We start from the raw sequence: 25379 nt of genomic DNA, 5'->3' as shown, positions 1-25379 counted from the left end.
TTTAAAAGGCTAATTGATCATTAGAAAACCCTTTTGCAAGGTGAAAACAGCTGAAAACTGTTGTGCTAGTTAAAGAAGCTATAAAACTGGCCTGTTTTAGACTAGTTGAGTATCTGGAGCGTCAGCATTTGTGGGTTCGACTACAGGCTCAAAATGGCCAGAAACAAATAACTTTCTTCTGAAACTCAGTCTATTCTTGTTCTGCGAAATGGAAATGGAAGTCATTCTATGCGAGAAATTGCCAAGAAACTGAAGATCTCGTACAATGCTGTGTACTACTCCCTTCACAGAACAGCGCAAACTGGCCCTAACCAGAATAGAAGGAGTGGGAGGCACCGGTGCACAACTGAGCAAGAGGACAAGTACATTAGTGGCTAGTTTGAGAAACAGACGCCTCACAAGTCCTCAACTGGCAGCTTCATTAAATAGTACCTGCAAAACACCCGTCTCTACGTCAACAGTGAAGAGGCGACTCCGGGATGCTGGTCTTCTAGGCAGAGTTGCAAAGAAAAAGCCGTATCTCAGACTGGCCAATAAAAGATTAGGATGGTCAAAAGAACAGACACTGAACAGAGGAACTCTGCCTAAAATGCCAAACCTGTCAGATGGCAGATGTTCACTAACAGGGATGTAAACAAATTTGTGCACAACATTTGAGAGAAATAAGCTTTTTGTGCATATGGAACATTTCTGGGATGTTTTATTTCAGCTCATAAAACCAACACCATGTTGAATTTATATTTTTTTTGTTCGAAAATATATAAATATACAGTTTATGACTTTTTTTTAATCCTACGGCAGGTGGTCGTTGCCGTAGCAACCTTGAGTGAGTTAGTTCCTGAGTTCACTGGCGCATGTAGAGAGTGATGAGGCCTGCACGGTGGAGTTGTTGCCACAATGTCATCTCCATCCTCATGTCGTGGTTAATGAAGAAACCCACTGGGTGATATTGGTGGTCAAAGTAGTGGTCAGAGTATTTCACATAGTCTGGAGTCATGAAGCCATACGCGCTCACCTGTTTTCAAACACGACAGACAGAAGGAGAGAGAGAGAGAGGTAGAGAGAGAGGGGGTGGGGACAGAAGGCGAGAGAGAGAGAGGTAGTGGGGACAGAAGGCGAGAGAGAGAGAGGGGGTGGGGACAGAAGGCGAGAGAGAGAGAGGTAGTGGGGACAGAAGGCGAGAGAGAGGTAGAGAGAGAGGGGGTGGGGACAGAAGGCGAGAGAGAGAGAGGTAGGGACAGAAGGCGAGAGAGAGGTAGGGACAGAAGGCGAGAGAGAGAGGTAGAGAGAGGGGGTGGGGACAGAAGGCGAGAGAGAGGTAGAGAGAGGGGGTGGGGACAGAAGGCGAGAGAGAGGTAGAGAGAGGGGGTGGGGACAGAAGGCGAGAGAGAGGTAGAGAGAGGGGGCGGGGACAGAAGGCGAGAGAGAGGGAGAGAGAGGGGCGGGGACAGAAGGCGAGAGAGAGGTAGAGAGAGGGGGAGGGGACAGAAGGCGAGAGAGAGGTAGAGAGAGGGGTGGGGACAGAAGGCGAGAGAGAGGTAGAGAGAGGGGGTGGGGACAGAAGGCGAGAGAGAGGTAGAGAGAGGGGGTGGGGACAGAAGGCGAGAGAGGTAGAGAGAGGGGTGGGGACAGAAGGCGAGAGAGGTAGAGAGAGGGGGGGACAGAAGTAGAGAGAGGTAGAGAGAGGGGGACAGAAGTAGAGAGAGGTAGAGGTAGAGAGAGGGGGTGGGGACAGAAGGCAGAGAGAGGTAGAGGTAGAGAGAGGGGTGGGGACAGAAGGCGAGAGAGAGGTAGAGAGAGGGGGTGGGGACAGAAGGCGAGAGAGAGGTAGAGAGAGGGGTGGGGACAGAAGGCGAGAGAGAGGTAGAGAGAGGGGGTGGGGACAGAAGGCGAGAGAGAGGTAGAGAGAGGGGGTGGGGACAGAAGGCGAGAGAGAGGTAGAGAGAGGGGGTGGGGACAGAAGGCGAGAGAGAGGTAGAGAGAGGGGGTGGGGACAGAAGGCGAGAGAGAGGTAGAGAGAGGGGGTGGGGACAGAAGGCGAGAGAGAGGTAGAGAGAGGGGGTGGGGACAGAAGGCGAGAGAGAGAGGTAGAGAGAGGGGGTGGGGACAGAAGGCGAGAGAGAGGTAGAGAGAGGGGGTGGGGACAGAAGGCGAGAGAGAGGTAGAGAGAGGGGGGTGGGGACAGAAGGCGAGAGAGGTAGAGAGAGGGGTGGGGACAGAAGGCGAGAGAGGTAGAGAGAGGGGGTGGGGACAGAAGGCGAGAGAGGTAGAGAGAGGGGGTGGGGACAGAAGGCGAGAGAGGTAGAGAGAGGGGGTGGGGACAGAAGGCGAGAGAGAGGTAGAGAGAGGGGTGGGGACAGAAGGCGAGAGAGGTAGAGAGAGGGGGTGGGGACAGAAGGCGAGAGAGGTAGAGAGAGGGGGTGGGGACAGAAGGCGAGAGAGGTAGAGAGAGGGGGTGGGGACAGAAGGCGAGAGAGGTAGAGAGAGGGGTGGGGACAGAAGGCGAGAGAGGTAGAGAGAGGGGGTGGGGACAGAAGGAGAGAGAGGTAGAGAGAGGGGGTGGGGACAGAAGGAGAGAGAGGTAGAGAGAGGGGGGGACAGAAGTAGAGAGAGGTAGAGAGAGGGGGGACAGAAGTAGAGAGAGGTAGAGAGAGGGGGACAGAAGCAGAGAGAGGTAGAGAGAGGGGGACAGAAGTAGAGAGAGGTAGAGAGAGGGGGACAGAAGTAGAGAGAGGTAGAGAGAGGGGGACAGAAGTAGAGAGAGGTAGAGAGAGGGGGGGACAGAAGTAGAGAGAGGTAGAGAGAGGGGGGGACAGAAGGAGAGAGAGGTAGAGAGAGGGGGGGACAGAAGTAGAGAGAGGTAGAGAGAGGGGGACAGAAGGAGAGAGAGGTAGAGAGAGGGGGGACAGAAGGAGAGAGAGGTAGAGTGGGGGGGGGGACAGAAGGAGAGAGAGGGTGGGGACAGAAGGAGAGAGAGGTAGAGAGAGGGTGGGGACAGAAGGAGAGAGAGGTAGAGAGAGGGTGGGGACAGAAGGAGAGAGAGGTAGAGAGAGGGGGTGGGGACAGGAGGAGAGAGAGGTAGAGAGAGGGGGTGGGGACAGAAGGAGAGAGAGGTAGAGAGAGGGGTGGGGACAGAAGGAGAGAGAGGTAGAGAGAGGGGGGGACAGAAGTAGAGAGAGGTAGAGAGAGGGGGGGACAGAAGGAGAGAGAGGGAGAGTGGGGGTGGGGACAGAAGGAGAGAGAGGGTGGGGACAGAAGGAGAGAGAGGTAGAGAGAGGGTGGGGACAGAAGGAGAGAGAGGGAGAGAGAGGGTGGGGACAGAAGGAGAGAGAGGGAGAGAGAGGGGGGGGACAGAAGGAGAGAGAGGTAGAGAGAGGGTGGGGACAGAAGGAGAGAGAGGTAGAGAGAGGGGGTGGGGACAGGAGGAGAGAGAGGTAGAGAGAGGGGGTGGGGACAGAAGGAGAGAGAGGTAGAGGGGGACAGAAGGAGAGAGAGGCAGAGAGGGGGGACAGAAGGAGAGAGAGGCAGAGAGGGGGGGGACAGAAGGAGAGAGAGGCAGAGAGGGGGGGGACAGAAGGAGAGAGAGTTAGAGAGGGGGGACAGAAGGAGAGAGAGTTAGAGAGGGGGACAGAAGGAGAGAGAGTTAGAGAGGGGGGGAAAGAAGGAGAGAGAGTTAGAGAGGGGGAAAGAAGAGAGAGTTAGAGAGAGGGGGGCAGAAGGAGAGCGAGGCAGAGAGGGGGGGGGACAGAAGGAGAGAGAGGTAGAGAGAGGGGGTGGGGACAGAAGGAGAAAGAGGTAGAGGGGGGGACAGAAGGAGAGAGAGGCAGAGAGGGGGGGGAGAAGGAGAGAGAGGCAGAGAGGGGGGACAGAAGGAGAGAGTTAGAGAGAGGGGGGGGACAGAAGGAGAGAGAGGTAGAGAGGGGGGGGCAGAGGTCAGTTGCTGCAGTCACAGCCTTTTTTCTTCTTTATCTAGTGTTCCATGCCTCAAGAACAATGATTACCATATGGGCCTTTGCTTTAGACAGTGATCAGAGCAGAATGTAGTATTTCTGTTTTACATGGCTTTTGAAGACTATCAGGGTCAGAGTAAATGCTGCCCAACTGGAGGGTCAGTGCAGTCATGTCCAGAGAGTTATTGTTTAATGGCGCTGGTGGGTCGTACCGTACCTGGTCACAGGTGTGTATCGCAGCCAGCAGCATCACAGCACCTGTTGATGGACGGTAGATGTCCTTGTATTTGGTCTGCATGGCGTGGGCCCGGAGGAACCTACGACATAAAACACAAGAGAACATTTAAACAATACAGCTGGTCCACACATTAAAATAGTGTCCCAAAAAAAGTATCTTCAGGGACAATGGATTTTGTCCTTTCCTAAAATGCCCTTGCTGGAGAAAAGGTTGTGGACAGACCAGACCTGGCTGCCACCTTTTCCTTGTTGAGAGGAGAGCCAACCCCACACCCCACAGTCCTGATTAGTATGCACCCGAACAGAGTCTTGGTATAATAATTACCTTTAAGTGTTAGATGGTGTGGCATGGAGTTCTGGCCTCCTTGGTGACATCACCAGGTGATAAATGAGTTAATAGACCAATAAGAGAGTTCCAAACCTTTCTGCCAATAACAGTTCGTTTTCAGTTTTCCCCCACCCCACTCAGACCACTCCCAGAGAGTCTTAGCAAAATCCTCGTTTGCGAAATGTTTCTTTGCTAAGAAGCTATTCTTGTTTTCAATTCCCCAAAAAATGGTAAAAAATAAAATAAACAAAATGACAGTAAGGTAATTATTTGATATGGAGATAAAAATGGGCACTGCCACTCAACCAGGGGTCAGTTACATTTCAATACACAAAAACAAAATCACAGAAGTGAACATGAACCTCAACATCAGAGGACCTCTAACCATTGTAGGAAGAGTTCTCCATCATAAAGTGGCTCCCCACACAAAACAGTTGGAACTTCAAAAGAGGTTTCTTTAATACCTGAGTCCAGGTGTGTGTGTATATATATATATATATATAAATAATCAGAGCTCAGCTGTGATTCGGATTAGCCACAACAACTCTCCTAAAGACTATGTGCTTTGTACTAAGATAAACCCCCCCCTTTACATTTTTTACACACCTGTTTCTGATGTAGCGTATGAAATCTGGATGGTACATCTTCAACTTTTCTACAGTCACATTTCCTCCAAAGTATGTGGGAGGTCTAAAAAGGGAAAAACAAACAGATAACAGTACAGGGTAGCCTAGTGGTTAGAGTGTAGGGACGGTAGGGTAGCCTAGTGGTTAGAGTGTAGGGACGGTAGGGTAGCCTAGTGGTTAGAGTGTAGGGACGGTAGGGTAGCCTAGTGGTTAGAGTGTAGGGACGGTAGGGTAGCCTAGTGGTTAGAGTGTAGGGACGGTAGGGTAGCCTAGTGGTTAGAGTGTAGGGACGGTAGGGTAGCCTAGTGGTTAGAGTGTAGGGACGGTAGGGTAGCCTAGTGGTTAGAGTGTAGGGACGGTAGGGTAGCCTAGTGGTTAGAGTGTAGGGACGGTAGGGTAGCCTAGTGGTTAGAGTGTAGAGGCGGTAGGGTAGCCTAGTGGTTAGAGTGTAGAGGCGGCAGGTAGCCTAGTGGTTAGAGTGTAGGGACGGTAGGGTAGCCTAGTGGTTAGAGTGTAGGGACGGCAGGGTAGCCTAGTGGTTAGAGTGTAGGGACGGTAGGGTAGCCTAGTGGTTAGAGTGTAGGGACGGTAGGGTAGCCTAGTGGTTAGAGTGTAGGGACGGTAGGGTAGCCTAGTGGTTAGAGTGTAGGGACGGTAGGGTAGCCTAGTGGTTAGAGTGTAGGGACGGTAGGGTAGCCTAGTGGTTAGAGTGTAGAGGCGGCAGGTAGCCTAGTGGTTAGAGTGTAGGGACGGTAGGGTAGCCTAGTGGTTAGAGTGTAGAGGCGGCAGGTAGCCTAGTGGTTAGAGTGTAGGGACGGTAGGGTAGCCTAGTGGTTAGAGTGTAGGACGGAGGGTAGCCTAGTGGTTAGAGGTAGAGGCGGCCTAGTGGTTAGAGTGTAGGGACGGCAGGGTAGCCTAGTGGTTAGAGTGTAGAGGCGGCAGGTAGCCTAGTGGTTAGAGTGTAGGGACGGCAGGGTAGCCTAGTGGTTAGAGTGTAGGGACGGCAGGGTAGCCTAGTGGTTAGAGTGTAGGGACGGCAGGGTAGCCTAGTGGTTAGAGTGTAGAGACGGCAGGGTAGCCTAGTGGTTAGAGTGTAGGGACGGCAGGGTAGCCTAGTGGTTAGAGTGTAGGGACGGCAGGGTAGCCTAGTGGTTAGAGTGTAGGGACGGCAGGGTAGCCTAGTGGTTAGAGTGTAGGGACGGCAGGGTAGCCTAGTGGTTAGAGTGTAGGGACGGCAGGGTAGCCTAGTGGTTAGAGTGTAGGGACGGCAGGGTAGCCTAGTGGTTAGAGTGTAGGGACGGCAGGGTAGCCTAGTGGTTAGAGTGTAGGGACGGCAGGGTAGCCTAGTGGTTAGAGTGTAGGGACGGCAGGGTAGCCTAGTGGTTAGAGTGTAGAGACGGCAGGGTAGCCTAGTGGTTAGAGTGTAGGGACGGCAGGGTAGCCTAGTGGTTAGAGTGTAGGGACGGCAGGGTAGCCTAGTGGTTAGAGTGTAGGGACGGCAGGGTAGCCTAGTGGTTAGAGTGTAGGGACGGCAGGGTAGCCTAGTGGTTAGAGTGTAGGGACGGCAGGGTAGCCTAGTGGTTAGAGTGTAGGGACGGCAGGGTAGCCTAGTGGTTAGAGTGTAGGGACGGCAGGGTAGCCTAGTGGTTAGAGTGTAGAGGCGGCAGGGTAGCCTAGTGGTTAGAGTGTAGAGGCGGCAGGTAGCCTAGTGGTTAGAGTGTGGGGACGCCAGGGTAGCCTAGTGGTTAGAGTGTGGGGACGGCAGGGTAGCCTAGTGGTTAGAGTGTAGGGACGGCAGGGTAGCCTAGTGGTTAGAGTGTAGGGACGGCAGGGTAGCCTAGTGGTTAAAGTGTAGGGACTGCAGGGTAGCCTAGTGGTTAGAGTGTAGGGACGGCAGGGTAGCCTAGTGGTTAGAGCGTTGGACTAGTACCCGAAAGGTTGCAAGTTCGAATCCCCGAGCTGACAAGGTACAAATCTGTCGTTCTACCCCTGAACAAGGCAGTTAACCCACTGTTCGTAGGCAGTCATTGAAAATAAGAATTTGTTCTTAACTGACTTGCCTAGTTAAATAAAGGTAAAATAAATAAAACATTAGTAAATAAAGAAGGAATAATTGAGGGTATTTAATTACAATGGAAATCCACATAGATGCTGTGTGGGCAATGAAATCAAAACCTCCATGGAGATGAACCCATCCGGTATCTTACGTTTTGCTCCTTTCTGGTCCTCTCTCTACTGGAGTGTGTGTGGCAGCTGCTTTCATCAGCAGATAATCCCTGTCATGGTCTGGCAGGAAGACATAGCGTGTCTCCTTCAGGATAAAGACAGAACGAGGGGAATGCATGACAAAAATGTAAATGAAAGTTAAGAGTTTGTCTGTAAATTAATTAAATGGAGGATGAAGTTTATTCCCAGTGAGTAAATGTGATCGTGAACCATCATCATCATCATCATGATGGAAGTGTTCACCTCAGAGAGCGGTGGTCCTCTGTAGCCCGCTCCGGCGTAGCTCCTCATGGAGTTACGGAGTGTGTTGGTGGAGAACGTGTAGAAGGATGTTCTGGAGCCCACATCCTGCTCAAAGCCTTTAATGACAGCTCCGTTGGTCCTGGAGTAACAACAGAAGCATGAAACAGAACTTTATCAATAACCAATATAAACATTTAAAAAAATTAAATTAAAATAAAAAAAAGTTGCTGGTTCGAATATCAGAGCCGACAAGGTGGAGAAAAATAACCTGCCACCGTGTGCCTTTGAGGCACTTAACCCAAATTGCTTCAGGGGTGCTGGACAATGGTGACCCTGGCCATGACCTCACTCCCTGCGGGTGTCTCAGGGGGAGCTGGGATATGCAAAGAAAACACCTCTCTATTATATAGTCCCTTGTGACAAAGCTCTGAAAAGAAAAGGACGGGAGTGGAATGGACTCTACCCATGTGTCTTTATCCTACTGTTTTACCAAACTGTCAATATAACCACCTCCCAAATGATTATCTTTATACAACACAGGAACACTGTCAAAGACGACCAATTACAACACAGGACACACAGGAAGGAACACGGTGAACGACAACCACGGCATGAAGGAACATGAACACTGTCAATGACCCCACACTCAGGTAACCACGGAAACCAGATGCATGCTTCATTCAACAGACTCTTGAGGAGCCTTTGAAATCAGCCATCCTGAATGACAAAATGAAACACAGGATGAAGGCCAACTGTACTAACATAATACACATTCCAAGGAACATCTTCCACTTAAGAAGGTCCAACCACCCCCGCAGGCTATTGAGGAAGTCAAGACTAAACAAGGTCAAAGACAGCGTCTCACCTGAATACGTAGTCATGCTGGTCAATCTCATAGCCTTTCTTTGACTCATTCAGAATCCCGCCGTTGCCCACGACCGCACAGCGGACACACCGTGAGCCGTTGCTACGACGATCCCAGTCATCAAACATGTGCCAGTTGGCTGACGTGTTGAGAACAGATAGGGTCGACACCAGAGCTGCAACAACAGAAGCATTCCAATGTAATAAAATAACTGGTGAAGACAGCCAACCAAAAGATGAAATCTCTGCCTCGCGCACATTTCCAATGGACGACTACTACACTCAACTGTCAGTGTCTCGTCTCACTAGCTGGGAGGCGTGGATAAAGTCCACGGGGTAAAAACAGTGGAATCATTCTATCGTTTACTCTTGTAAATGTGAGCTGATATGAGATTCCCATGCATCTGTGAAGTTGTGCAGATGTACTCAATCGACTGACCATAAAGGGTCTTGTTTCCCATCTCTGAAGCCATGTAACATCTTTATTGGGGTGACCATGGATCATAGGGCACTGGAGTTAGACAGTGGCAGACAACGATGTGGAACTAGATTGTTTGTAGTCAGCATGATTTGTCAGCCAATTTTCAAACAATAGTTGGTATGGAGTAACACATTGTAACGTTCATGCAAACGTGTATTGAAAGTACGTACTGTTAAAGTCGAGGTTTGCCCAGCCATGAGTCCCTGGATACAGTCGGAGGCGCTGGTACTGTTCTGGAGTGGCATGCTTGGCCCACTGAAGCACAGGGATCCTGCCCAGAAACCGTACCCCAAAGTCTGTCTGGGGCACCCTGCTACGAATACTGTCTGGACAGTCCTGGATGGAATTACATTCAGAAAGTTGAAGCTCATTTACTGCATTTCAATACAATTTCAAAACTCTAAAATACTATTTGGAGAACAGTGAAAACAAGTAAAAAATGACCCCCAGACATTATCACCTTGGCTGCTGTAGCTTCATTCACCCTCAGTCCATCTACAAACACATAGCCTAATAGCCATTAGCCGCTACACATTAACTCACATTAACTCAGCACTGGGTAGACCGCGTGATGATGCCGCTACAACATTCTATGGCGATGACACAAAGAGGGTAGCACAAGAGAACAGATTGTGGGAAACCTGTACTATGACATCATATCCTGTCATTGTCACGGTACAGGGGTCCAGCACAACCTAATGTCCTTATAGAACAATAAGTGACTCAACATCAGCATCATTAAAAGTGAACAAACGGTGTAATTTTACCATGCAGACCTGCATTTACACAAAGGTCATTGTAAAGTGGGTGATTCAAGCACTGGATGCGGATTGGCTGACAGCCGTATATACCATGAGTATGATTTTTATTTTATTTTTACGTACTGCTCTAATTACATTGGTAACCAGCTTATAATAGCAACAAGTCACCTCGGGGGTTTGTGGCATATTGCCAATATACAATGGCTAAGGGCTGTGTCCAGGCACTCTGCGTTGTACTTAGGAACCTCCCTTATCCCTCGGGCCTTACATTATATATATATATATATAACTTTCATCATAACGTTCCACACAACATAATATGGACGTTACTTATTTTCTTTAGTAAAAAGAAGGTTCCGAACCTCGGTGTCCCCTCATAGCTACGGTCTTGTATCAAACGAGGCCATTTAGGTCTTCATCATCAGGGTAACTGCTCACTGTTTCTGAGGAACACTGAATCATGGAAAGTCAACGAGTGGGAGATAAGCAGACAAAGAGTTTGATGGGAGTTGTGCATACCACTCCACCAAACAAAACTAAGAGGTAGAGATAAAGAGATAAAGAGATTGCATTGAACCGTACGGTGTTCCTGTACCACCCACATGTCTGGATCAAATAAACACATATGCTTCACATCTTATCTGTCTTATGAAAGATATCAAGACGAAACAGTCCAGGCCAGTGAGAAACCACCACACAGAGTGGAGAGTTCTGCGTTGTGCTCGACCGTATTTGGTCTACATTATAGGAAAAATACGAAGCAGAATTCCTTTTAATAAACTGAAATGACTGTTTTGGCAAATGAACCTCAGCCATTGTTCATATGAAATGTACAATGTTCTTTCCTCGACTCGGTTGACCGTGTGATGACGCTGCAACATTCTTCTATAGTGATGACACAAGGAGGGTAAGAGAACACAGTCTGGGAAACACGTATAATGGCAAATATATGACATGAGCCCAAAGAAAACACCAGCCAGTTTTCACTGGCATTCATTCAACTAGACATCCCACACACACGCAAACACCAGCCAACATCATTGCAGAACATCAAGTCCTTAGAACATCTAGTGGTGGAATTTTCCCATGCAGACCTGCAGTTAAATAAAAAAGGTAATTATTGAACTGGGCTAATTTTCCACATAATGTCATATGGAGATTGCTTAAGATGCCCCAGAGCTTATCAAATTGCTGTATGAATTACACGTTGATGACCTTTTGGGTTGTGTAATCTGGTGATTAACGAGAGTATCACTCATGTCATCTGACTGAGATTTAAACAGATATCCACTGTCCTTATTTTATTTAACCTTTATTTAACCAGGTAGGCTAGTTGAGAACAAGTTCTCATTTGCAACTGCGACCTGGCCAAGATAAAGCATAGCAGTGTGAACAGACAACACAGAGTTACACATGGAGTAAACAATTAGCAAGTCAATAACACAGTAGAAAAAAATGGGCAGTCTATATACAATGTGTGCAAAAGGCATGAGGAGGTAGGCGAATAATACAGTTTTGCAGATTAACACTGGAGTGATAAATGATCAGATGGTCATGTACAGGTAGAGATATTGGTGTGCAAAAGAGCAGAAAAGTAAATAAATAAAAACAGTATAAAAACAGTATGGGAAATAACAAAGTGGGGCTTCCATGCTTCATGTGTCTGAAAGTACAATCAGTCGGCATTGACTGCAAGGAGACCACAGGCCTTCTAAGGTCTCTGAAGTAGACAGCAATCACATCAAACACAGCAATCACATCAAACACAGCAATCACATCGAGTAACAGGAACAGATCAGAAAAGGGAACTTCAACTCACTGTTTGAGGTGGGGCATCTTCACTGTAGTAGCTGTCGCCAATGAAGGGTGGCTCTGTTGGTTTGGCGGACTTGAGGAGAGCACCTTTAAGATCAGAGCCCTTGGTAGTCCTGGTTCCAGGTTCTGTTGACGGTCTGACTCTGGCAGGGGATGTGGACTTCACCTTTAAACTTAAAGGTGTTGGTGGTGCGATACTACTATTATCTGACAGCGTATTGACAACAAGAGGTTCTTCAGGGTCATGTAACCTGGCAAGAGACAAAACACACACCTTCGAGCTGAAACCGGTGTGACCTTAACTGTCCTGGGTAATGTCAAAATGTGTCAAATGTCGTTGTCTCCTGCTACCCAATTGTGGAAAAACTCACATTTCTCTAACACAATCAAAAGTTCCTCAGTAACAGCTGAAATATGTTGATTCTGTATCTGACTCGGCAGAAACAGCACACGCTCTGTCAACTGTGGTCATGTGACCCAAATTGAGCAGAGAAGCTGAACCTAAAATGGCTTTCTAAACATTATCTAGAGTTGAGCCTAGTCATTATAAAGTGTTGTCAGATTTCACCATTATTGAAATGTATTTTACACTAACCTACAACTTCTCTTCTTACAGGCTAATTTGTGGTAGAGTCTGGATTATGGCTGACCCTAATTATTCAACTGGTCGATAGGCTTTGGTCGACCAATATTTTGTTGTTGTCGTCGTCCGGGACAACCCTAGTCTTGATTTATTCTGAGTAAAACAGTACGGAGAAGTGGTATGCTATTCAATGTGCCAATGGTAGAACTGCATCGTGTTTGGTAGGGAAAGACAACAATCGTCCGTCTCATAAAATGACCTGTATCCTCCACATTGATGTTGGCCAAGTGCACTTATATTAAATAAACAATAAGGCCTGATTGTGTCTGGATGTATTTTCAGTACAACAAAATGCCAAAGAGCTCTACAGAGTAATATTGCCCCAATGCACTGAGTCATATCTGGACCTGTGTCCTCCAGTCATTTAATGGGGCGGCAGGGTAGCCTAGTGGTTAGAGCGTTGGACTTGTAACCGGAAGGTTGCAAGTTCAAATCCCCGAGCTGACAAGGTACAAATCTGTCGTTCTGCCCCTGAGCAGGCAGTTCCTAGGCAGTCATTGAAAATAAGAATTTGTTCTTAACTGACTTGCCTAGTAAAATAAAGGTTTAAAAAAAAAATTAAGGACAAAGGTAATAAACCAAAATTGGATTAGGGCGTAACCGATACCTGTGATATCTGAGATCAAAAAGGTGATAGTCACCACCAGGAAATACAACTGAAGGACTGATGCAACATGTACTATGGAAAGACAGTTTGGAACAAAAAGGAGTGGCAGAACAGGCCGATTTCAAATAACTGGCATTCAGATAAAATCACTGCTTAGGTGAAACCCAAGGGCTATGGCAGGGAGGGAGGGAGGGAGGGAGGGAGGGAGGGAGGGAGAGACAGACAGACAGAGACAGACAGGCAGAGAGGCAGAGGCAGAGAGGAAGAGAGACAGACAGGCAGAGAGGCAGAGAGGCAGAGGCAGAGACAGACAGGCAGAGACAGACAGACAGGCAGAGACAGACAGACAGACAGGCAGAGAGGCAGAGACAGACAGGCAGAGAGGAAGAGAGACAGGCAGAGAGGCAGAGACAGACAGGCAGAGAGGCAGGCAGAGACAGACAGGCAGAGAGGCAGAGACAGACAGGCAGAGAGGCAGGCTGAGACAGACAGGCAGAGACAGACAGGCAGAGACAGACAGGCAGAGAGGCAGAGACAGACAGGCAGAGAGGCAGGCAGAGACACAGGCAGAGAGGCAGGCAGAGAGGCAGAGACAGACAGGCAGAGACAGACAGGCAGAGAGGCAGAGACAGGCAGAGACAGAGAGGAAGAGAGACAGACAGGCAGAGAGGCAGAGACAGACAGGCAGAGAGGCAGAGACAGACAGGCAGAGAGGCAGAGACAGACAGGCAGAGAGGAAGAGAGACAGGCAGAGAGGCAGAGACAGACAGGCAGAGAGGCAGGCAGAGACAGACAGGCAGAGAGGCAGAGACAGACAGGCAGAGAGGCAGGCTGAGACAGACAGGCTGAGACAGACAGGCAGAGACAGACAGGCAGAGACAGACAGGCAGAGAGGCAGAGACAGACAGGCAGAGAGGCAGGCAGAGAGGCAGGCAGAGAGACAGGCAGAGACAGACAGGCAGAGAGGCAGAGACAGACAGGCAGAGAGGCAGGCTGAGACAGACAGGCAGAGAGGCAGAGACAGACAGGCAGAGAGGCAGGCAGAGACACAGGCAGAGAGGCAGGCAGAGAGGCAGAGACAGACAGGCAGAGACAGACAGGCAGAGAGGCAGAGACAGACAGGCAGAGAGGCAGAGACAGACAGGCAGAGACAGACAGGCAGAGAGGCAGAGACAGACAGGCAGAGAGACAGACAGAGGCAGACAGGCAGAGACAGACAGACAGAGACAGGCAGAGACAGACAGGCAGAGAGGCAGAGACAGAGAGGCAGAGACAGACAGGCAGAGAGGCAGAGACAGAGAGGCAGAGACAGACAGGCAGAGAGGCAGAGACAGACAGGCAGAGAGGCAGAGACAGACAGGCAGAGAGGCAGAGACAGACAGGCAGAGACAGACAGGCAGAGACAGACAGGCAGAGAGGCAGAGACAGACAGGCAGAGAGGCAGGCAGAGACAGGCAGAGAGGCAGAGACAGGCAGAGAGGGAGAGACAGACAGGCAGAGACAGAGAGGCAGAGACAGACAGGCAGAGACAGACAGGCAGAGAGGCAGAGACAGACAGGCAGAGACAGACAGGCAGAGAGGCAGAGACAGACAGGCAGAGACAGACAGACAGAGAGGCAGGCAGAGACAGACAGGCAGAGAGGCAGGCAGAGACAGAGAGGCAGAGACAGAGAGGCAGAGACAGAGAGGCAGAGACAGACAGGCAGAGACAGAGAGGCAGAGAGACAGGCAGACAGGCAGAGACAGACAGGCAGAGACAGACAGGCAGAGAGGCAGAGAGGCAGAGAGACAGGCAGAGAGGCAGAGAGACAGGCAGAGAGGCAGAGACAGACAGGCAGAGAGGCAGAGAGACAGGCAGAGAGGCAGAGACAGACAGGCAGACAGGCAGAGACAGACAGGCAGAGACAGACATGCAGAGAGGCAGAGACAGACAGGCAGAGACAGACATGCAGAGAGGCAGAGACAGACAGGCAGAGAGGCAGAGACAGACAGGCAGAGACAGACAGGCAGAGAGGCAGAGACAGACAGGCAGAGAGGCAGGCAGAGACAGACAGGCAGAGAGGCAGGCAGAGACAGACAGGCAGAGAGGCAGGCAGAGACAGAGAGGCAGAGACAGACAGGCAGAGACAGAGAGGCAGAGAGACAGGCAGACAGGCAGAGACAGACAGGCAGAGACAGACAGGCAGAGAGACAGGCAGAGAGGCAGAGACAGACAGGCAGAGAGGCAGAGACAGACAGGCAGAGAGGCAGAGACAGACAGGCAGAGAGGCAGAGACAGACAGGCAGAGACAGACAGGCAGAGAGGCAGAGACAGACAGGCAGAGACAGACAGGCAGAGAGGCAGAGACAGACAGGCAGAGAGGCAGAGAGGCAGAGAGGCAGAGACAGACAGGCAGAGACAGACAGGCAGAGACAGACAGGCAGAGAGGCAGAGAGGCAGAGACAGACAGGCAGAGAGGCAGAGACAGAGAGGCAGAGACAGACAGGCAGAGAGGCAGAGACAGACAGGCAGAGACAGACAGGCAGAGACAGACAGACAGAGAGGCAGAGACAGACAGGCAGAGAGGCAGAGACAGACAGGCAGAGAGGCAGAGACAGACAGGCAGAGAGGCAGGACAGAGGCAGAGACAGAGACAGACAGGCAGAGACAGACAGGCAGAGAGACAGGCAGAGAGGCAGAGACAGACAGGCAGAGGCAGGACAGACAGGAGAGGACAGGACAGGCAGAGACAGACAGGCAGAGAGGAAGAGAGACAGGCAGAGACAGAGGACACAGGCAGAGACAGACAGGCAGAGACAGACAGGCAGAGACAGACAGGCAGAGACAGACAGGCAGAGACAGACAGGCAGGCAGAGAGACAGAGACAGACAGGCAGAGAGACAGACAGGCAGAGAGACAGACAGGCAGAGAGACAGGCAGAGAGGCAGGCAGAGAGGCAGAGACAGACAGGCAGAGAGGCAGAGACAGACAGGCAGAGAGGCAGAGAGACAGGCAGAGACAGACAGGCAGAGGCAGAGAGGCAGAGACAGACAGGCAGAGAGGCAGAGACAGACAGGCAGAGAGGCAGAGAGACAGGCAGAGACAGACAGGCAGAGGCAGAGAGGCAGAGACAGACAGGCAGAGAGGCAGAGACAGACAGGCAGAGAGGCAGAGACAGACAGGCAGAGAGGCAGAGACAGACAGGCAGAGAGGAAGAGAGACAGGCAGAGACAGACAGGCAGAGACAGACAGGCAGAGAGGCAGAGACAGACAGGCAGAGAGGCAGAGACAGACAGGCAGAGAGGCAGAGACAGACAGGCAGAGAGGCAGAGACAGACAGGCAGGCAGGCAGAGACAGACAGGCAGAGACAGACAGGCAGAGACAGACAGGCAGAGAGGCAGAGAGACAGGCAGAGACAGACAGGCAGAGAGGCAGAGACAGACAGGCAGAGTTTCAATAAATAAATAAAAAGGAATAAACGTTGCATACATTAATTCCACTAGTTCATACATTAATTCCACTAGTTAATACATTAGTTCCACTAGTTAATACATTAATTCCACTAGTTAATACATTAATTCCAGTTACATTAATTCCACTAGTTAATACATTCATTCCACTAGTTCATACATTAATTCCACTAGTTAATACATTAATTCCACTAGTTAATACATTAATTCCAGTTACATTAATTCCACTAGTTCATACATTAATTCCACTAGTTAATACATTAATTCCACTAGTTAATACATTAATTCCAGTTACATTAATTCCACTAGTTAATACATTAATTCCACTAGTTAATACATTAATTCCACTAGTTAATACATTAATTCCACTAGTTAATACATTAATTCCACTAGTTAATACATTAATTCCACTAGTTAATACATTAATTCCACTAGTTAATACATTAATTCCACTAGTTAATACATTAATTCCAGTTACATTAATTCCACTAGTTCATACATTAATTCCACTAGTTAATACATTAATACATTAATTCCACTCGTTAATACATTAATTCCACTAGTTAATACATTAATTCCACTAGTTAATACATTAATTCCACTAGTTAATACATTAATTCCACTAGTTAATACATTAATTCCAGTTACATTAATTCCACTAGTTAATACATTAATTCCACTAGTTAATACATTAATTCCACTAGTTAATACATTAATTCCACTAGTTAATACATTAATTCCACTAGTTAATACATTAATTCCACTAGTTAATACATTAATTCCACTAGTTAATACATTAATTCCAGTTACATTAATTCCACTAGTTAATACATTAATTCCACTAGTTAATACATTAATTCCAGTTACATTAATTCCACTAGTTAATACATTCATTCCACTAGTTAATACATTAATTCCAGTTACATTAATTCCACTAGTTCATACATTAATTCCACTAGTTAATACATTAATTCGTTACATTAATTCCACTAGTTCATACATTAATTCCACTAGTTAATACATTAATTCCAGTTACATTAATTCCACTAGTTAATACATTAATTCCACTAGTTAATACATTCATTCCACTAGTTAATACATTAATTCCAGTTACATTAATTCCACTAGTTCATACATTAATTCCACTAGTTCATACATTAATTCCACTAGTTCATACATTAATTCCACTAGTTCATACATTAATTCCACTAGTTCATACATTAATTCCACTAGTTCATACATTAATTCCACTAGTTCATACATTAATTCCACTAGTTCATACATTAATTCCACTAGTTCATACATTAATTCCACTAGTTCATACATTAATTCCACTAGTTAATACATTAATTCCAGTTACATTAATTCCACTAGTTAATACATTAATTCCACTAGTTAATACATTAATTCCACTAGTTAATACATTAATTCCACTAGTTAATACATTAATTCCACTAGTTAATACATTAATTCCACTAGTTAATACATTAATTCCACTAGTTAATACATTAATTCCAGTTACATTAATTCCACTAGTTCATACATTAATTCCACTAGTTCATACATTAATTCCACTAGTTCATACATTAATTCCACTAGTTCATACATTAATTCCACTAGTTCATACATTAATTCCACTAGTTCATACATTAATTCCACTAGTTCATACATTAATTCCACTAGTTCATACATTAATTCCACTAGTTCATACATTAATTCCACTAGTTCATACATTAATTCCACTAGTTCATACATTAATTCCACTAGTTCATACATTAATTCCACTAGTTAATACATTAATTCCACTAGTTCAGCCTTTTAATAAATTAAAATCCCTCCAAATCTTTGCTTTTGAATTACACAACACACTAATCATTTAACATTCCCAGACAGTAGCTCGGGTTCCATCCAATTGGTGACAGATTTTTATTATTTGTTTAACGAGTCAATTAAAAACAAATTCTTATTTACAATGACAACCCACTGTTCCCCGGTAGGCTAACTGCCTTGTTCAGGGGCAAAACAACAGATTTTTAACCTTGCCAGCTCGGGGATTTGATCTAGCAACCTTTCGGTGACTGGCCCAACGCTCTAACCACCTGCCGCCCCATATTCAAGCGAATATTCTATTTTAAAAAAATCTAAAATTCAATGTGTTTCCATCGCATTTCAACTCTGCCAATAGTTGTCACAAAAACTGTTGGGTTAAATAGCAAATGTGCCTATTCTGGTCTTGTCAAGTGTGCTTTAGTCAACAGCTGGCAGATACCGTGCATGCAGGCCGTGCGGGATATTTGTATTTATTATGGATCCCCGTTATGTGCTGCCAAAGCAGAAGCTACTCTTCCTGGGGTCCAGCAAAAATAAGGCAGTTTATACCATTTTAAAAACATTACAATACATTCACAACACACCGCACTCAGGCCCCTAGTCTACATGAGATTATTATGGATAAGCGCGAGACTATTTAAAAATGTGTCAAACGACAGTCAAGCATTGATCGTCATGTCACCACATTAAGGGCCTTTGATATGAATTGGAAAAGGAGCATCACGATCGAGTGCTTTCGCCACCCGGTGAAGCTCGTCATAAACTATTGAATCTGTAGCCTTCTGAACGGCATGGTTTCTCCAGGTTATATGATGTTAAGACACAAAAAATAAGACACAAAAAGATCCCACCATGTCAAACGATACAAATTATTTTGTCGGCATTTACAAAATTATCCCAAAACTTTGCCGTTTCCGTCACAGCCGTCGTGATATTAATTTATACGGTATAACTTCTCACAAACTATGAATGAAAACATTATTAGAAGTGTAATATTTTCCACCAGGAGTTTTAGATTGTTGCATCGTTGTTCGTTTACCTCTTGGGTTCCTGTGTGTACCAGATGCCAGGGAATTGGGTCAGGTTCAGGTTGTCCATGACCCAGGTGATCTCAAGGTTCAAATAGATGATATAGATGACTGGCAGGAAGCTGACACCCAGGAAGCACAGCCATAGCCTCCTCTGGAGCCCCATGCTCGTCATCGTGGACCTGAGCCTGAGCAGCCGGCTGCGTGGGTGCCCTTTCCCTTCCATTGAGGAGGAATGTGGGGAGTAACCAATGTCCTTCTGAGGAGGATGTTCAGGTTTTCAGGGGGGCAACGAGGAAAGAGACGAGGGCTGGAGTTGGCTGTAAAATGAGTCCACAGAGGTGCACACTACTCTGGGGCCTCTCTTACCACATGACAGTCTGGAGAGACAGAGAGAGGAGAAATGGAGAGAGCAAACTTTACCGTGTCAGAGCTGCTCCCAATAATCCCTTTTTAATTAAACCTTTGAGCACAAAAGTACAGTCTCTCTGTATTTTTTCAGATCCCTCTATTTTAGGGGCAGATAGGTATTTACTTTGGACTGTTCATTGCCACTGATGAATCATGGTACAGGAACTCCCTCTGGCCAGGTGAAGCCTTCATCCTTCCAGAATAATACAGTGACGGCAGAGTAACTGTCAAAATGTACCATCTCTGACAACCCTGCTCAAACCGGTTTAACCCTACTCAAACCCGTTTAACCCTGCTCAAACCCGTTTAACCCTGCTCAAACCCGTTTAACCCTGCTCAACCATGGTAAACCCACTATCCCTAAACCAGACAAGAAGAGGGTCATGATGACTGACTTGTGATAAGTCAAATAAAATGTTATTGGTCACACACACAACATATGAAGCAGATGTTATTGCGGGTGTAGTGAAATGCTTGTGTTCCTAGCTCCAACACTACAGTAATATCTAACAATTCACAAATCTAAAAAGTAAAAGAATGGAATTAAGAAATATATAAATAGTAGGATGAGTAATGTCAGAGTGGCATTGACTAAAACATAGTAGAATAGAATACAGTATTTACATATTGGATGAGTAAAGCAGTATGTGAACATTATTAAAGTGATTAGTGTTCCATTATTAAAGTGACCAGTGTTCCATTATTAAAGTGACCAGTGTTCCATTATTAAAGTGACCAGTGTTCCATTATTAAAGTGACCAGTGTTCCATTATTAAAGTGACCAGTGTTCCATTATTAAAGTGATCAGTGTTCCATTATTAAAGTGATCAGTGTTCCATTATTAATGTGATCAGTGTTCCATTATTAATGTGATCAGTGTTCCATTATTAATGTGATCAGTGTTCCATTATTAAAGTGATCAGTGTTCCATTATTAAAGTGATCAGTGTTCCATTATTAAAGTGATCAGTGTTCCATTATTAAAGTGATTAGTGTTCCATTATTAAAGTGGTTAGTGTTCCATTATTAAAGTGACCAGTGATTCCATGTCCATCCCATGTACACTGCTCAAAAAAATAGGAAACACTAAAATAACACATCCTAGATCTGAATGAATGAAATATTCTTATTAAATACTTTTTTCTTTACATAGTTGAATGTGCTGACAACAAAATCACAAAAATTCAATGGAAATCAAATTTATCAACCCATGGAGGTCTGGATTTGGAGTGACACTCAAAATTAAAAGTGGAAAACCACACTACAGGCTGATCCAACTTCGATGTAATGTCCTTAAAACAAGTCAAAATGAGGCTCAGTAGTGTGTGTGGCCTCCACGTGCCTGTATGACCTCCCTACAATGCCTGGGAATGCTCCTGATGAGGTGGCGGATGGTCTCCTGAGGGATCTCCTCCCAGACCTGGACTAAAGCATCCGCCAACTCCTGGACAGTCTGTGGTGCAACGTGGCGTTGGTGGATGGAGCGAGACATGCTGTCCCAGATGTGCTCAATTGGATTCAGGTCTGGGGAACGGGCAGGCCAGTCCATAGCATCAATGCCTTCCTCTTGCAGGAACTGCTGACACACTCCAGCCACATGAGGTCTAGCATTGTCTTGCATTAGGAGGAACCCAGGGCCAACCGCACCAGCATATGGTCTCACAAGGGGTCTGAGGATCTCATCTCGGTACCTAATGGCAGTCAGGCTACCTCTGGCGAGCACATGGAGGGCTGTGCGGCCCCCCAAAGAAGTGCCACCCCACACCATGACTGACCCATCGCCAAACCGGTCATGCTGGAGGATGTTGCAGGCAGCAGAATGTTCTCCACGGCGTCTGCAGACTCTGTCACGTGCTCAGTGTGAACCTGCTTTCATCTGTGAAGAGCACAGAGCGCCAGTGGCGAATTCGCCAATCCTGCTGAGTTGGGCAGACCTCACCACCCTCGAGAGAGCCCTGCAGTTGCATGGAGGTACAGTTGCCGTACCAGCCGGTGATACAGCCCGACAGGATGCTCTCAATTGTACATATTAAAGTTAGTGAGGGTCGTAGGGGCCAAGAAGGAATTTCTTCAGCCTCATGTCTGTGTGGGATGACAATTTCAGAATGTCAGTGATGTGTACGCAGAGGAACTTGAAGCTTTTCACCTTATTCACTGCGGTCCCAAGGATGTAGATAGGGGGGAGGGGTGTGCTCCCTCTGCTGTTTCCTGAAGTCCACGATCAGCCCCTTTGTTTTGTTGACGTCGAGGGAGAGGTTATTTTCCTGGCACCAGTACTGGAAACACCAGGAAACCAGAATCACATCTGAGGAAATGTCTCTGTCCCAAGTGGCTCAGGTCAAAAGTAGTGGTCTATATAGAAATAAAACATTAATGTAAAAAGACAAAAAAAAAAAATGGCCTTTGGAGGGCAATCAATGTATTGTTCACATGCTCCTCCCCCTGGCTGTGACGAACCACGAGGAACGTTTTGAATGTCAACAGTTACTCTGTATGAGAACACGCACTTCTATACCTCATCTGTCACCTCCCTCTGACTACAATGACATGGTAAACACAGTGCTGGGCGGATAACATGGCCTTAGGGCACTACATTCTGTTCCGATTGGATTTACATGAGTGAAATACATACTCCTTAACGTCAGATAAACCTTGTCTGTTTACCCTAGCCTTGTGATGTGGAGTGGCCAAAGCCACATTCCTGCTTCATGTGGGACTGCAGCTATTAGCATAACGTAACATTTAGACTAACAAAAGAAAGATAGCAATTACAAGCAATACAGAAGCTTCTCATCTAAAACCATACCACACATAGTGTTGCACACTTCATCAATGCCACGATTCAAAAGAGTGTGGGTATTATAAAAGCCTTTACATTTTCAATTGGGCTAAAAGAGAAAAAAAAGAAAAATATATATATATTGTCTACTGGTATTAAAGGTCATTCTTGCAGGGTATGTGATGTGGGAGAGCTATTGGCTATATGCTGTACCCCACAGGAGAGGGGTATGTGAGGTACAGTAGATGACTCACACACTACCTCCAGGAGGTATTGTGGCAGAATAGAGAATGATAGAGAACTTTACTGGCCCAAAGTCTGTATTAGCACGTACAGCGCCATTGAGTGCTTCCCCCACTTTAATGTAGTCAACTAGGTGGGACTTCCAATTAATTGGCTGATCCCTCCTGGTGACCCTGTTGGAGTCATGTCCAACCAGGTCACCAGGAGGGATCCGACAATTCTGAAGAAAATGGACTACTTTTTAAAAAATGAAGGTAGCCTCAAATGACACTACTCATTCTGTCACATACACTAGAATGACACAGATACAAAAGGTTGAGTCTGTGTGTGGGAGACATCTGTTACGGTCATATCTCCACGTTACAGTGCTTGTAAACCAGACAAGACGTCCACCTCTGGAGGTAGTGTGGGAGACATCTACACCCCCCTCTGGAGTTAGCCATCTAGTGTGCTCCGGACATCTGTGTGCAAGCTTTACTGAGGAAGTGTAGTTTGGTTAGGTGGCAGCATCCATAGCTGTATGGCTGTGGAACGGTTACATTCTGTCTCGCTGATTAAATTCAATAAATGAATAGGCCATACATTTCCAAGCCCATATCGCATGCCTTGATTATCAATGTTAAAACACAGTTTTGAGATTGTAGTTCACATGAGCCAGTCGTTGGGCTGATGGATGAAAACTGTAGGGAGAAGGAAGAATGCGTTCAGCTGTCCTGGATTCAGTTTGTGTTGTCAAAGTAGTGTAGAGTAAATATTTTAAACATACCAAAATGTAATAAATTCATCAGTAAACATTTATCAAACTGCTGTAAGACGGAGGTCATTAAAATGTCAACTATTTACTTTCCCTGACTTATTCTTCAGTGTTTGTTTGAAGATAGATGACCAGGGAATGGAAGGAAAACCTTTATCCTCAGATTAGCCCTGTTCAACACATCTGTGAAAACTTTGACATTTTGTGGAGAATAGAGACAGCAAACATTTTACCTTAAAAAAAGGTCTTAAAATGTATTTTATAATCTTGGCTGTGCTATCTGTCACCTTTTTTTCCAATTCAGTTGAATAATGATGATAATAAAATACTTTCCCCTCTTTTGATTTAATTCTCCTAAAAATCTGAACGAATCCTAAGAAGAAGAAAAAAAGCTGTAAACTTGATGGTATTTGTTAAAGTTCATGGTTTGCACCGATTACCATGATCACCCTCAGAGAAACAGCAAGTCACTACTCTGAGATCTCTCTCCCCCCTTTTCACAACACAAAGCTAAACATAGAAAATAAAAAGTTAAAATGTCCCCATATCCACTTACCTGTGACGAGTCTTCTTTAGTGACAGTTATCTGTCTGCATAGTAGGAGAGTAGCGACAGTAGAAAGTCATCTAAACCAGAAGAACTCTTTGACTAATAGACCGGAGCGCCGGCACCGCACAGCATGGGCGGGACGATTGTGAAATGAGCAACAGATGCTGGCAATTGGGAGAGAGGGAACATTTACTACGGGGTGTAATCATTAGTCCAAACCGTTTTGTTTTGCAACGAAAACTAGCGTTTCTATTTGACAAATTCACCAAGGTTCAGCCCCGTTTCGTTCTCTTTAGTTCCAAGTGAATACACCCCGGTCTACAATAAAGTCTGACGTGAGACGACAGCGTTAGAGGAATAGCGTTGCTATGGTCACAATGGCTGTGTTCACACAGGCAGCCCAATTCTGATATTTATTCCACAAAAAAATTAACTGTCCAGAGCAGAGGTGTCATGCCAATTGGGGGCTAGTGACCCCTCAGATTTGTCCATTAAAAATGTTTTACAACTAAAATGTAAACTTTAGTTTTTGTTTTTCTGTATTACTACTAGCCACGGAGCATTTTTGTGGAGTTGGCTTTAGATAGCCCAGATAGGTTCCCAATCTCATAACAAGCTACCAAGAAGCCATCAATCAAGTTAGAGTAGCTAGCTTGTCTAAAGCCTTGTTCACATTGACAGTTTGAAGTGACTCAAAGACATTTTTTTTTGCATATCTGATTCAAATCTGTTCTCTTTCCTGCAGTCTGACCAGCCAAAATACACATGGAATCGGATATTTCAAGCCAGCTTTGTAGGTTGTTTGACGTCAGATAGAAATTTGATTCCTGGCCATGAGACTTCTCTGAATGGTCAAATCTGATTTATTTGCCCTGTTATTTGGCATAACTTGTTGCTTGCTAGCTACTCCGTTAACAGTTTGACAAGAACGTGCGGTAGCTAACTAGCGTGTTAATTGTGTGGCGCCGAAGAACATGGCTGACGTTTTACATTCTCCCAACCAGTTGTGCTATTGTGTAATTTGTTTGCATTTTGTGTAACTTGTTTTATAACTTATCGTGTACATAATGTTGCTGCTACCGTTTCTTATGACCAAAAATAACTTCTGGACATCAGAAAAGCGATCACTGACCGTAGACTGGAAGAAACGTTTTCCTTACACAAGTTCGACGAGAAGGATCTCCTGCTTTCACTGGAACAGGCCCAAATCCACACTATTTGGCGTGAAGAAAAGACTCCGGACAAGGGGCCGCAGATCGGAGATCCTTCTGCGAATCCAGGGGCGAGCGAGTAAAATCCCACTGCCATCCGTTCTTCTTGCTAATGTGCTATCATTGGAAAATAAAATTGATGACCTACGATTAAGATTATCCTACCAGCGGGACATTAAAAACTGTAACATCTTATGTTTCACCGAGACGTGGCTGACCGACGAAACGGACAATATAAAGCTAGCAGGATTTTCGACAAGGGGTGGGGGTGTGTGTCTATTTGTCAATAACAGCTGGTGCGCAATGTCTAATATTATAAAAGTCTTGAGGTATTGCTCGCCTG

The 25379-nt window shown here is 46.4% G+C and overlaps 1 protein-coding gene and 1 long non-coding RNA gene across 5 annotated transcripts; one reads left to right on the top strand and one right to left on the bottom strand.

The window, feature by feature from the left end:
* Window positions 1-682: 682 nt before the first annotated feature.
* Window positions 683-23995, bottom strand: LOC118371933 (alpha-N-acetylgalactosaminide alpha-2,6-sialyltransferase 2-like). 3 transcript variants are annotated; one of them, XM_052477690.1, is made up of 11 exons: window positions 23833-23990; window positions 21647-21776; window positions 19102-19470; window positions 11536-11782; window positions 9126-9291; window positions 8476-8650; window positions 7611-7749; window positions 7349-7452; window positions 5122-5205; window positions 4168-4267; window positions 683-1015 (listed from the first exon to the last, which is right to left on the bottom strand). In XM_052477690.1, the coding sequence occupies exons 3-11, from the start codon at window positions 19314-19316 to the stop codon at window positions 845-847; spliced, it is 1401 nt and encodes a 466-aa protein (XP_052333650.1). In that variant the 5' UTR covers window positions 19317-19470; window positions 21647-21776; window positions 23833-23990; the 3' UTR covers window positions 683-844. The 3 variants fall into 3 exon arrangements, with proteins under 3 accessions (XP_052333650.1, XP_052333649.1, XP_052333648.1); XM_052477689.1 differs by having other exon boundaries at window positions 21647-21852; window positions 23833-23987; XM_052477688.1 differs by lacking the exon at window positions 21647-21776 and having other exon boundaries at window positions 23833-23995.
* LOC127911367 (uncharacterized) lies at window positions 5406-5981 on the top strand. 2 transcript variants are annotated; one of them, XR_008078072.1, is made up of 3 exons: window positions 5406-5537; window positions 5603-5767; window positions 5866-5981. It is a non-coding gene; the product is annotated as an uncharacterized LOC127911367 (long non-coding RNA). The 2 variants fall into 2 exon arrangements; XR_008078071.1 differs by having other exon boundaries at window positions 5603-5734; window positions 5866-5979.
* Window positions 23996-25379: the final 1384 nt, after the last annotated feature.

The sequence above is a fragment of the Oncorhynchus keta genome, chromosome 24 (genome assembly GCF_023373465.1).
Source record: "Oncorhynchus keta strain PuntledgeMale-10-30-2019 chromosome 24, Oket_V2, whole genome shotgun sequence".
In the NCBI taxonomy this organism is placed as follows: domain Eukaryota; kingdom Metazoa; phylum Chordata; class Actinopteri; order Salmoniformes; family Salmonidae; genus Oncorhynchus; species Oncorhynchus keta.
The sequence above is the reverse complement of the archived record's forward strand: the minus strand, read 5'-3'. Positions and strand labels throughout refer to the sequence as shown.

Coding starts and splice junctions, on each gene's coding strand:
- LOC118371933 (XM_052477688.1), bottom strand. CDS start 19,316: ATGGAAGGGAAAGGGCACCCACGCAGCCGGCTGCTCAGGCTCAGGTCC. Junction 11,783..19,101: donor TACACACAGGAACCCAAGAG/GTAAACGAACAA, acceptor GTCTCTTGCCAG/GTTACATGACCCTGAAGAAC. Junction 9,292..11,535: donor AAGATGCCCCACCTCAAACA/GTGAGTTGAAGT, acceptor AATTCCATCCAG/GACTGTCCAGACAGTATTCG.